The sequence below is a fragment of the Coregonus clupeaformis genome, chromosome 17 (assembly GCF_020615455.1).
Source record: "Coregonus clupeaformis isolate EN_2021a chromosome 17, ASM2061545v1, whole genome shotgun sequence".
Taxonomy (NCBI): domain Eukaryota; kingdom Metazoa; phylum Chordata; class Actinopteri; order Salmoniformes; family Salmonidae; genus Coregonus; species Coregonus clupeaformis.
In genome coordinates, this window is record NC_059208.1 from 20,691,207 (window position 1) to 20,704,914 (window position 13,708).

The 13,708-nt window shown below is 43.7% G+C and overlaps 2 protein-coding genes across 2 annotated transcripts in view; both read right to left on the reverse strand.

Annotated features, from left to right (window-relative positions):
• Positions 1-13,708, reverse strand: part of LOC121585340 (F-actin-uncapping protein LRRC16A-like) — a 250,051-nt gene that overhangs the window by 30,309 nt on the left and 206,034 nt on the right. Inside the window, exons 26-29 of the mRNA XM_041901721.2 lie at positions 8,911-9,039; positions 8,322-8,453; positions 3,764-3,939; positions 1,080-1,167 (exon numbers count right to left, since the gene is read on the reverse strand). Coding sequence (XP_041757655.2) covers positions 1,080-1,167; positions 3,764-3,939; positions 8,322-8,453; positions 8,911-9,039 — 525 coding nt within the window. The remainder of the gene's footprint in view (positions 1-1,079; positions 1,168-3,763; positions 3,940-8,321; positions 8,454-8,910; positions 9,040-13,708) is intronic.
• Positions 10,088-12,904, reverse strand: LOC121586065 (nuclear factor 7, brain-like). The gene has a single exon (XM_041902518.1). It carries the CDS (start codon positions 12,686-12,688, stop codon positions 11,153-11,155), a length of 1,536 nt encoding a protein of 511 aa, XP_041758452.1. The 5' UTR covers positions 12,689-12,904; the 3' UTR covers positions 10,088-11,152.

Consider the following 13,708-nt stretch of genomic DNA (forward strand, 5'->3'; position numbering starts at 1 on the left):
TATTACTGTTACTATGGTCACTATTACTGTTGCTATGGTCACTATTACTGTTACTATGGTCACTATTACTGTTGCTATGGTCACTATTACTGTTACTATGGTCACTATCACTATTACTATGGTCACTATTACTGTTGCTATGGTCACTATTACTGTTACTATGGTCACTATTACTGTTAATATGGTCACTATTACTGTTACTATGGTCACTATTACTGTTGCTATGGTCACTATTACTGTTGCTATGGTCACTATTACTGTTACTATGGTCACTATTACTGTTGCTATGGTCACTATTACTGTTACTATGGTCACTATTACTGTTGCTATGGTCACTATTACTGTTACTATGGTCACTATTACTGTTACTATGGTCACTATTACTGTTACTATGGTCACTATTACTGTTGCTATGGTCACTATTACTGTTACTATGTTCATTATTACTGTTACTATGGTCACTATTACTGTTACTATGGTCACTATTACTGTTACTATGGTCACTATTACTGTTACTATGGTCACTATTACTGTTAATATGTTCATTATTACTGTTACTATGGTCACTATTACTGTTACCATGGTCACTATTACTGTTACTATGGTCACTATTACCATTTCTATGGTCACTATTACTGTTACTATGGTCACTATTACTGTTGCTATGGTCACTTTTACTGTTACTATGTTTATTACTACTGTTACTATGGTCACTATTACTGTTACTATGGTCACTATTACTGTTACTATGGTCACTATTACTGTTGCTATGGTCACTATTACTGTTACTATGTTCATTATTACTGTTACTATGGTCACTATTACTGTTACTATGGTCACTACTACTGTTACTATGGTCACTATTACTGTTACGATGTTCATTATTACTATGGTCACTGTTACTATGTATTACTATATACGACCTATATGATCCTACACCTGTACTAGTGAACCAGTGACTGAGTCAGTATGAATCATATAATTAATGTTAGAATTTCACAGAATATTCAAGCTAATGTGCTGTAATGGTTATCATGAGTAGTGATTGTACTGTATCTCTAGGCATGATTAAGACTCACCAGTGTGTGCTGAGAGCCAGACAGGGCTTCTAGGATCTCATCTACGATACGGTCTGAGAGGAAGGAAGCCAGGCTTAGCTTTACCTCACTAGGAGAGGAGAGAAACAGAGGAATGGAGAGGAGAGGAGAGAAACAGAGGAATGGAGAGGAGAGGAGAGAAACAGAGGAATGGAGAGGAGAGGAGAGAAACAGAGGAATGGAGAGGAGAGGAGAGAAACAAAGGAATGGAGAGGAGAGGAGAGAAACAGAGGAATGGAGAGGAGAGGAGAGAAACAAAGGAATGGAGAGGAGAGGAGAGAAACAGAGAGGAGAGGAGAGGAGAGAAACAGGGATGGAGAGGAGAGGAGAGAAACAGAGGAATGGAGAGGAGAGGAGAGAAACAGAGGAATGGAGAGGAGAGGAGAGAAACAGGGGGATGGAGAGGAGAGGAGAGAAACGGAGGAATGGAGAGGAGAGGAGAGAAACAAAGGAATGGAGAGAAACAGAGAGGAGAGGAGAGGAGAGAAACAGAGAGGAGAGGAGAGGAGAGAAACAAAGGAATGGAGAGGAGAGAAACAGAGGGATGGAGAGGAGAGGAGAGAAACAAAGGAATGGAGAGGAGAGGAGAGAAACAAAGGAATGGAGAGGAGAGGAGAGAAACAGAGGGATGGAGAGGAGAGGAGAGAAACAGAGAGGAGAGGAGAGGAGAGAAACAGAGAGGAGAGGAGAGGAGAGAAACAGAGAGGAGAGGAGAGGAGAGAAACAAATGAATGGAGAGGAGAGGAGAGAAACAAAGGAACGGAGAGGAGAGGAGAGAAACAAAGGGATGGAGAGGAGAGGAGAGAAACAGAGAGGAGAGGAGAGGAGAGAAACAGAGGAATGGAGAGGAGAGGAGTGAAACAAAGGAATGGAGAGGAGAGGAGAGAAACAGAGGAATGGAGAGGAGAGGAGAGAAACAGAGGAATGGAGAGGAGAGGAGAGAAACAGAGAGGAGAGGAGAGGAGAGAAACAAAGGGATAGAGGAGAGGAGAGAAACAAAGGAATGGAGAGGAGAGGAGAGAAACCGAGAGGAGAGGAGAGGAGAGAAACAGAGAGGAGAGGAGAGGAGAGAAACAAAGGAATGGAGAGGAGAGGAGAGAAACAGAGGGATGGAGAGGAGAGGAGAGAAACAGAGGGATGGAGAGGAGAGGAGAGAAACAGAGGGATAGAGGAGAGGAGAGGAGAGAAACAGAGAGGAGAGGAGAGGAGAGAAACAGAGAGGAGAGGAGAGGAGAGAAACAGAGGAATGGAGAGGAGAGGAGAGAAACAGGAATGGAGAGGAGAGGAGAGAAACAGAGAGGAGAGGAGAGGAGAGAAACAGAGAGGAGAGAAACAGAGGAATGGAGAGGAGAGGAGAGAAACAAAGGGATGGAGAGGAGAGGAGAGAAACAGAGAGGAGAGGAGAGAAACAGAGAGGAGAGGAGAGGAGAGGAGAGAAACAGAGGAATGGAGAGGAGAGGAGAGAAACAGGGATGGAGAGGAGAGGAGAGAAACAGGGATGGAGAGGAGAGGAGAGAAACAGAGAGGAGAGGAGAGGAGAGAAACAGAGAGGAGAGGAGAGGAGAGAAACAGAGGAATGGAGAGGAGAGGAGAGAAACAGAGGGATGGAGAGGAGAGGAGAGGAGAGGAGAGGAGAGGAGAGGAGAGGAGAGAGAGGAGGAGAGGAGAGGAGAGGAGAGGAGAGGAGAGGAGAGGAGAGGAACAAAGGAATGGAGAGGAGAGGAGAGAAACAGAGAGGAGAGGAGAGGAGAGAAACAGAGGAATGGAGAGGAGAGGAGAGAAACAGAGAGGAGAGGAGAGGAGAGAAACAGAGGAATGGAGAGGAGAGGAGAGAAACAGAGGAATGGAGAGGAGAGGAGAGAAACAAAGGAATGGAGAGGAGAGGAGAGAAACAGAGGAATGGAGTAAGAAAGAGGAGAGATGCTTCATTCATTCCCACTTCACGGGGTCAACACTGAGGCAAGGTTGTTTGGGCCATCAGACCAGCAGGCTGTGAACAACCCTGTGGCGTTCTAATTGACAATGTGGGAATCTACACTAGGAGGATGGAGACCTGCACACTGTCGAACAATAGGACAAATAAGTGTGAATCTAACAATCAGTGACAAAGAAATGATCAGTCTATAATTTTAATGGTAGGTTTATTTGAACAGTGAGAGACAGAATAACAACAAAAAAATCCTGAAAAACGCATGTCAAAATGCAAATCAATTTATAACATTTTTGACATGCGTTTTTCTGGATTTATATGTTGTTATTCTGTCTCTCACTGTTCAATTAAACCTACCATTAAAATTATAGACTGATCATTTCTTTGTCAGTGGGCAAACGTACAAAATCAGCAGGGGATCAAATACTTTTTTCCCTCACTGTATGAGCCTATCACAGACAGTGACAGAGGATACAGACACATCTGGACACAACACAACATCTCTGTAGATAACACAATATAAAAGTAGTACACCATGATTCTGCTTCTCAATGTACTTAGGCTTGCCAGCCAGAGGCCGTAGTTCATTCAGCGAAGAGAACAAGGAAATCGAGCTTAGTGATTTCAGGACAATAGCAAAATAATGGTGAATTTAGCAACATTAGAAAGTTGGGACACCATTAGTGTGAAGTAAAGTATCTTGCCATATATACACATGATAAAACTCTAGTCTCACCTGATCTTGTTGATGATGTCAACTCCAGACTGTTCCAGCAGGGTGTTCTTGACAAAGCTACGGGGGACCACCATCTTAGCTGTGCTGGCTTTGATCAGGTCCTGACGAAGGTTAGTCTTCCTCATCACATGGGGACACAGACCCTCCGCAGCATCCACCATGGACTCCAACAGACTCTGGAAAGAGAAGCTATAACACATCACATCTAGACATCCACCATAAAGTACATTACTAGAGGCATCATCATCACCACTAGAGAAATAACAAAACAAGGTGCTGGTTATGACAGGAACAACTGAAATAACATAACAAGGTTTTGGTTATGGCAGGAACAACTGAAATAACATAACAAGGTACTGGTTAAGACAGGAACAACTGAAATAACAAAACAAGGTGCTGGTTATGACAGGAACAACTGAAATAACATAACAAAGTACTGGTTATGGCAGGAACAACTGAAATAACATAACAATGTACTGGTTAAGACAGGAACAACTGAAATAACAAAACAAGGTGCTGGTTATGACAGGAACAACTGAAATAACATAACAAAGTACTGGTTATGACAGGAACAACTGAAATAACATAAGGTACTGGTTATGACAGGAACAACTGAAATAACATAACAAGGTACTGGTTATGACAGGAACAACTGAAATAACATAAGGTACTGGTTATGACAGGAACAACTGAAATAACATAACAAGGTACTGGTTATGGCAGGAACAACTGACATAACATAACAAGGTACTGGTTATGACAGGAACAACTGAAATAACATAGCAAGATACTGATTATGAAAGGAACAACTGAAATAACATAAGGTACTGGTTATGCAATACACATATTTTCTAGTGTGCGGTTTTGATTTATTTTGAAATCTCTGAAATGATCTCATACAGCTCCACCACTAGAATGATCTTCAGATCCCCCTTAAGGCCAGGATATGGTTGCTAGGGCATAAAGCTTTATGTTTTTAAGAGGAGGAAAGTCTACAACTCCCAGTGTAATAAACACAGTGGGAGGACTTCAGTCTGATAAAACCTTTGACAGTTCCATCACAGCTTCTCTGGCTGGAGGAGAAATCTAACAGTCCAGCGCCAACACTGATCCACTGATCTGACCTACTGATAACTGGAGGAGAAATCTAACAGTCTAGCGCCAACACTGATCCACTGATCTGACCTACTGATAACTGGAAAGTAGTTGGTTATGTTCCAAATGGCACCCTATTCCCTAAAAAAACACTGAATTAACACTACAATTTAAATATAGCCCAATCTCCTCTCGGACGGATAAACAGATGAACAACATGCCATTAACCCTCAGGTTACGACCACTTGAGTGGATGTGTGTGTGTGTGTGTGTTCATACGGTGCGTGTATGGGCACGTATGTGTGTTTATGTGTGTGTTCCTCAGCTGAAATCGAAAGATAAGACTAGAGCCGACAGACTAGGTTGTGCTACCCATCATCCAGGACGAGGACAGAGGGAGGACAGATGGAGGACAGAGCGATGACAGAGGGAGGACAGAGGGATGACAGAGGGAGGACAGAGAGATGACAGAGGGAGGACAGAGGGATGACAGAGGGAGGACAGACACACTAGAGTCCTAGACCAACCTGTTATAAATCACTATCTCTATCATCTGATACATACCCTTGACATTTACACAGTTACTACAATACAGAACCAATCTATGGGCTTCTGAGTGTTCACATGTGTGAGGTATCTATGGGTACAGTGGGGGAAAAAAGTATTTAGTCAGCCACCAATTGTGCAAGTTCTCCCACTTAAAAAGATGAGAGAGGCCTGTAATTTTCATCATAGGTACACGTCAACTATGACAGACAAAATGAGAAAAAAAATCCACAAAATCACATTGTAGGATTTTTAATGAATTTATTTGCAAATTATGGTGGAAAATAAGTATTTGGTCAATAACAAAAGTTTCTCAATACTTTGTTATATACCCTTTGTTGGCAATGACACAGGTCAAACGTTTTCTGTAAGTCTTCACAAGGTTTTCACACACTGTTGCTGGTATTTTGGCCCATTCCTCCATGCAGATCTCCTCTAGAGCAGTGATGTTTTGGGGCTGTCGCTGGGCAACACGGACTTTCAAGTCCCTCCAAAGATTTTCTATGGGGTTGAGATCTGGAGACTGGCTAGGCCACTCCAGGACCTTGAAATGCTTCTTACGAAGCCACTCCTTCGTTGCCCGGGCGGTGTGTTTGGGATCATTGTCATGCTGAAAGACCCAGCCACGTTTCATCTTCAATGCCCTTGCTGATGGATGATTGAGGTTTTCACTCAAAATCTCACGATACATGGCCCCATTCATTCTTTCCTTTACACGGATCAGTCGTCCTGGTCCCTTCGCAGAAAAACAGCCCCAAAGCATGATGTTTCCACCCCTATGCTTCACAGTAGGTATGGTGTTCTTTGGATGCAACTCAGCATTCTTTGTCCTCCAAACACGACGAGTTGAGTTTTTACCAAAAAGTTATATTTTGGTTTCATCTGACCATATGACATTCTCCCAATCCTCTTCTGGATCATCCAAATACACTCTAGCAAACTTCAGACGGGCCTGGACATGTACTGGCTTAAGCAGGGGGACACGTCTGGCACTGCAGGATTTGAGTCCCTGGCGGCGTAGTGTGTTACTGATGGTAGGCTTTGTTACTTTGGTCCCAGCTCTCTGCAGGTCATTCACTAGGTCCCCCCCGTGTGGTTCTGGGATTTTTGCTCACCGTTCTTGTGATCATTTTGACCCCACGGGGTGAGATCTTGCGTGGAGCCCCAGATCGAGGGAGATTATCAGTGGTCTTGTATGTCTTCCATTTCCTAATAATTGCTCCCACAGTTGATTTCTTCAAACCAAGCTGCTTACCTATTGCAGATTCAGTCTTCCCAGCCTGGTGCAGGTCTACAATTTTGTTTCTGGTGTCCCTTTGACAGCTCTTTGGTCTTGGACATAGTGGAGTTTGGAGTGTGACTGTTTGAGGTTGTGGACAGGTGTCTTTTATACTGATAACAAGTTCAAACAGGTGCCATTAATACAGGTAACGAGTGGAGGACAGAGGAGCCTCTTAAAGAAGACGTTACAGGTCTGTGAGAGCCAGAAATCTTGCTTGTTTGTAGGTGACCAAATACTTATTTTCCACCATAATTTGCAAATAAATTCATTAAAAATCCTACAATGTGATTTTCTGGATTTCTTTCCCTCAATTTGTCTGTCATAGTTGACGTGTACCTATGATGAAAATTACAGGCCTCTCTCATCTTCTTAAGTGGGAGAACATGCACAATTGGTGGCTGACTAAATACTTTTTTCCCCCACTGTAAATATCTTATCATTTGAGAGCGTATGACGCTAATCAGAACATGCCAGTTTAATGTCATCCTATAAGGCACTAAACCCGGGCTCCTACACACCACAAGACTGTGTTAGCTCACTAAGCTAAAGCTTCAGGCCTTCAGGTCTCAGGTAAGGTAGATCATCATGTCTGCAACACTAGGCTGTAGCAGACAAACCACCAGGTCGTCAAAGGCAGTCTACCTGCATGTTGATCACACACACACACACACACACACACACACACACACACACACACACACACACACACACACACAGCACCTCGTTTGTATTCCACACAGCTTCTCCTCTCTATGCTATTAACTAGAGTGACAGGGACCGGGTGTGTGTGTGTGTGTGTGTGTGTGTGTGTGTGTGTGTGTGTGTGTGTGTGTGTGTGTGTGTGTGTGTGTGTGTGTGTGTGTGTGTCAGGCTCCCTCACATAACTCTTTCTCTCTGCTCTGATTATAGCCTGAGTAAAAAATGACAGCTCCTCTGCTGACACAACAACAACAACAACAACATTAAGGCTTGGGAGTTATGCACATATTTATTCCAGTCGAGCAGTATCTCAGCTCTGGACGTCTCAACGGTGGATATGTCTGAGGGATTAGAAAAACAGGAGAACATGCAAGGCTCTCTGGAGGTTCCTCTTTGAAAACCAACCGCTTGTGTAGGGCAGAGGAAGACAAGCAGAGCGTGTGTGTGTGTGTGTATTGGTGTGTGTGTGTGTGTGTTGGTGTGTGTGTGTGTGTGTTGGTGTGTGTGTGTGTGTGTGTTGCTGTGTGTGTGTGTGTGTGTGTGTGTGTGTGTGTTTGTGTGTGTGGATGGACGTGCATGGGTCAGGAGGGCAGAGAGAGACGAGACGAGGATGTTAACTCAGGCGTCTGCCTACCTGCTGCCCATACCATTAACATCCGCTCTTGTCAAACTGTCTTTTAGGATGTCAGAACCCTGCTCTTTTGAAATATACACATTTCTGTAGATGCTATTTGAAAGAAATGGAACCTGTTTAGAGCAGTATCCTGTCAGCATATTCTAGTCTAATCTATGTTTTTTTAAACAACATTTTGACCCATCATCAGTTCTCTTCAAACATTGCCTTCCTTGACTTTTTGCTGAAAATATTGTTTGACCTCCGGCGCATGCTTAACACCACTGGATGTCCGTACTCTACTGTACGTCTTGGCCCCCTACCTGTAGCTGTTCATCCATGACCCTGGCCACCTCTCCAGCCATGGACTCCAGTTTCTCCTGGATGGGTCCTACTGACTGACCGTTGACCTCTTCTCTGGATGCTGCTCCCAGGTGGTACAGGTTAGGAAGCAGCTGGGGGGAGGAGAGTAGAGAGGAGGAGGAGGAGAGGAGGAAGAGAGGGGGGAGGGGGACAGGAGGAGAGAGGAGGACAGGAGGAGAGAGGACAGGAGAGGAGGAGGACAGGAGAAGAGGAGGGGAGAGAATGGGAGAGGAGGAGAGGAGAGCAGGAGAGGATGAGATGAGAGAAGGGGAGAGGAGGAGATAAGAAGAGGAGGGGAGAAGAGGGGAGATGAGAGAAGGAGAGGGGAGAGGAGGGGGAGAGGGAAGAGGAGGAGGGGAGAGAATGGGAGAGGAGGAGAGGAGAGAAGGGGAGAGGAGAGGAGGGGAGAGGAGGACAGGAGGAGAGGAGAGAATGGGAGAGGAGGAAAGGAGGACAGGAGGAGAGGGTTAGAAAAAGGAAAATGACCAGTGACTTTGGTGTACTGAAACAACGAGTCGATCCAATGTCAGAATCTATCTCCCCACTCACCGTTTTGGAGTTCCTGGCATCCTTCATCAGGTTTTCGGCCGTCTTGACGTCGTCTAAGATCACGTCTGTCTCGGAGTTCCTCAGGGAGTTGAGATGGTCCTGGACTTTCACACAGATCCTGTCAATCATCTGAAGAAGAACAAGAAGAAGACTGTGAGACAGGAACAAAACAGTTATCTGTCTAGCAGTGAAACCTAATATTCCACTTATCTCAAGATGAAAGACAATCTGAGAGGTATAATAGACAGCACTACTTCAGAGCATCTTGAGGAGAAACTTGAATCATCTTCAGATGACAATACAATCTCTTTACGATCAAATAACAGGAAATACAAACTGTCACATCTTTACCATGAAATGAATCACTAAGAATCGTGTCTGATCTTCACAATGTAATGAATCACAAAAAATCGTGTTGAATCTTCACCATGAAATGAATCACTAAGCATCGTGTCTCATCTTCACCGTTAAATTAATCATCAAGCATTGTGTCTCATCTTCTGTAATGTCAGTATAAACAAAGGATTGAAGTACAAATAAAATCTAATTAATGTAATTGTTGAATAAAATATCAAAAAGTTGACATGATAGGATACCCTGACGTGTGTGATTTCTGAATGTGTGTGTGGCTCCGTCCACCTCTGTCCTCAACGTGTCCAAGAGTGTATTTATGAAGCCCTTTTTACATCAGTAGTTGTCACAAAGTGCTATGCAGATACCCTGCCTAAAACCTCAAAAGAGTAAGCAATGCAGTGGCAGAAACACAGTGGAAACATCCCTAGAAGGCAGGAACCTAGGATGAAACCTAAAGAGGAACCAGATCAGTAACCAGTCCTCTTCTGGCTGTACCGGGTAGAGATCTAAGATGTGGTGGTTACTGCTAGATACTCCCAGCATTATCTTATGTATTTCACTGTCATGGTGACCAGTTGGTCAGAAAGTGTTACTTCTTGTATGGCTGCTACCAAAGGCCCCATTTTGTACTTAAATACTAATATTTCCCTAGTCTGTGGGTGGTTGTCATTTATGTGGGTGGTTGCATTTATCAATGTGTCCAAACCAGGAGGGTTGATGGGTATTAATTAGGGAAAGCTGACTGACAGTTTTTTAAAATGGTTTCACAGTTTTTTTTTATTATCAATTCAATTCAATTATAAAAATCGTTATTTATCCATGAGGGGAAATTTATTTGGGCACGTCTGCAACATCAACAACAAGAATAACAACATCATAGCATACCACAACCAATCATTCAAATCATCATATATAGATCACAGGACATTACAGGGATGACACTACTGACAGGTCTATCACTACTGACAGGTCTATCACTACTGACAGGTCTAACACTACTGACAGGTCTATCACTACTGACAGGTCTATCACTACTGACAGGTCTAACACTACTGACAGGTCTATCACTACTGACAGGTCTATCACTACTGACAGGTCTATCACTACTGACAGGTCTAACACTACTGACAGGTCTATCACTACTGACAGGTCTAACACTACTGAAAAGTCTAACACTACTGACAGGTCTATCACTACTGACAGGTCTAACACTACTGACAGGTCTATCACTACTGACAGGTCTAACACTACTGACAGGTCTATCACTACTGACAGGTCTATCACTACTGACAGGTCTAACACTACTGACAGGTCTATCACTAATGACAGGTCTATCACTACTGACAGGTCTATCACTAATGACAGGTCTATCACTACTGACAGGTCTATCACTACTGACAGGTCTATCTAAAATGTCAGTCTAAACAGAAGTTAACAAATCATATCGCCACCACCTGATCTGAGAGAACTCTTATTCAGCCCACAGTCGTCACCACCTTAGATTAGATACTGTTAGATTTGATAGTCTTAATCGTCTGTTGTTACAGAAATATACGGTATTTCACATACATTTTTTTATTGCATTAGAAACAAATATTTTACTTATGTGAGATTTTCCCAATGCAGCACCCTCGTCTTGTTAGAATACCAACCAGGATTCACCCTGGATACATTTATTATTATAAACAATTGATTCTTAGAAGTGAAGCACATTGTAAGTATAGAGATATTTATGTCCCGTAGTTTCTAGAAATTATGTGAATATTAATTTTAACCACAAAACTGATCTTGTGATAATGTCCACTGAAACTGACAATGTTTCTCACACGCGCACGCACATGCACACGCGCACGCACAGACACACACACACACACACACACACACCTCATCAGGATGACATCACTGTCAGAGACACCTTTGATTGGCAGATCTGTACATCAAGGCGGTTGGCATCAGCAACCGTTCCAATATAAAAGTATGGGAACAGTCTCTCAGTAAATGTGTCTTTAAGAGTGTAGATGAGTGTCATGTCTTTGGGGTCGTAGAAGGACACCTTCCCCTTGTTGTAGTCCAGCTGCACTCTGATCCTCTGGGGTCTCCTCTTCAGAGTGATGATGCCACCTCCTCCTACTTTATATTTACCACTCTGCTGCTCTATACACCAGATTCCATGCTGTGGTGATGCATCCCGTTCCCCCTTCCTGTCAAGGGACTCTTTAGCCACGCCCAGATTCCACCGACGGTAGTCCCCCACCTCCACCTCCCAGCTGTGTTTCCCTGAGCTAAACCCCTCAGAGCCCAGAACATCTATATACTTCATTAATCGCTCTGGGTTGTCAGGGAGCTGCTGTTTTGTGCCTGTGTATCTCACACTGGTCAGATCATCAGTCAGAGAGAGCTCTGGAGGTGCAGTGTTGGGGTCCAGAATCACAGGAGTGTATTTGAGGATCCCCTGCATCTTCTCCCAGACTCTGAACTGCAGGTTGCCCAGGTGTTTGGCCACGTCTATCAGAGCTCCTGAGACCAGCTGTGGATCCTGCAGTGTGCACTTGGCTCTTTCCTTTGTGGTCTTGAAGTTCTGCAGGAATGAGATGTCTTCAGCTTTCAACTCCTCCTCTATGGCTCTGATTGTGTCTGAAAGTGACGATTTATCTCTGCTCATCTCTTCAATCTTCTTCTTCATCATCTGACTCTTCTGCTGCTCTTCCTCCCTCAGTGCAGCTATCCTGGCCTCCTCTTCCTCTTGTAGAAACTGGCGAAGCTTCTCAAACTTTTTCCTAATCTGCTTTTCTGTGTGCAAGGCCTGGCTAGTAATGTGCTCTGCTGTTTGATCACAGGTTAGTTTAACTTTATTGAAGACCTCCAGCTTCTCCTGTAAGGGCTTCAGGGCAGTTTGAAGTTCCTCCTTATAATCCTGTACAGCCTCATCTACAGGGACACAGACATGAGATTTATGTTTCTTTGAGGTCTGACACACCATGCAGATGGGCTGTTTATCCCTCTGACAGAAGAGTTTCAGTTTCTCACTGTGCAGACTGCAGAGCACCTCAGACCCAGCTGAAGCTTTCTGACTCCCCTCCTGTACCTCAGACCCAACTGAAGCTCTCTGACTCCTCTCCTGTGCCTCAGACCCAGCTGAAGCTCTCTGACTCCCCTCCTGTACCTCAGACCCAACTGAAGCTCTCTGACTCCTCTCCTGTAAGAAGGCCTCACACAGGTTCTTTAGAGCCAGGTTCAATGGCGGATTCATTGAGGATCTTCTCCTGCAAACTGGACATTCCCGTGGTTCCTTCTGTTGCCAGCATAATTCCAGACAGGTTTTACAGAAGCTGTGGCTACACGACAGGAGGACAGGATTCTTGAAGACGCTAAAGCAGACAGGACAGTTGAAATTCTCCTCTGGGAGAGACGATTTGGATGCCATTTTCTTACACAGTGCCACTCCCTGTTCTGTAACAGCTTCTGAAGATAACTTTCACTTACTCTCCACAATTTCCACTTTCAAGAGAAACTAATCCGCTCAAATGTATAATTTCCAACCTAAAGTGAAGCTGCACTTCAAGATTACATTTCCGATGATGGTATGTCCTTCTAATATCTCTTTCTCTTACAAGGTAAATCCAAATGTTGTGGAGCTGAACACCAGAGAGCTGAATGTTACAGTGCTGATCTGTACTTTACTCTCTGACATGCACTTTACCCTCATCATGTGAGTCAAAGGTGGGGTTTATAGGAGTGGTTAGTAAACAATAAAGTCATGTTTTATTATGTTAATATATATATCAGCCAATCAGAGGTGGTGTTTTATTGGTGTCATCAATTCATCTTACATCATCCAATAAGGTTATGTTCAACTTCCAAAACCCTTTGCCCTAAAGTAATTCTTCATTAACAAGCTGTGTAGTAATAAGAGGCTGATCTGAATGCAGACGTTCTGCACTAACAGCTTTTGCTACCTTGGAGGTGAGCAAAACCAAAAAGGATCAAAATAGTTAGCCTGTCCCCTGCTCCCCTAAGTGACCTCAGTGTTAATCAGTTTGAGTTTGAGTTTGAGTTTATTTTTACAGGGACAGTGCACATTAATCAACGTTTCAGTAAAAGTGCCGGTTTTAGCCAGCCGGCTAATTTTCAACCGCAGTCCCTGGGCAGGTTATTAAAAACAATTACAATATAGACAATAACAACATAGAACAAGACATAGCATACAGACATAGCAACATAGGACAAGCAAGACGTAGCATACAGACAGAGCAACATAGAACAAAAAGCAGCAAGACAAAATTCATAAAAGCAACAAAGTGTTTCCACACCTCACAAGTTACAGACAACAGACATGGAAAGCGGCAACACACAGCTAGGGACCATGTTCACAAATCTGATTGACCTTTAGCCATGTCTTCAAGCATTTTGTGAAAGTGTGATATGTGGTGCAGTTATGTGTGTC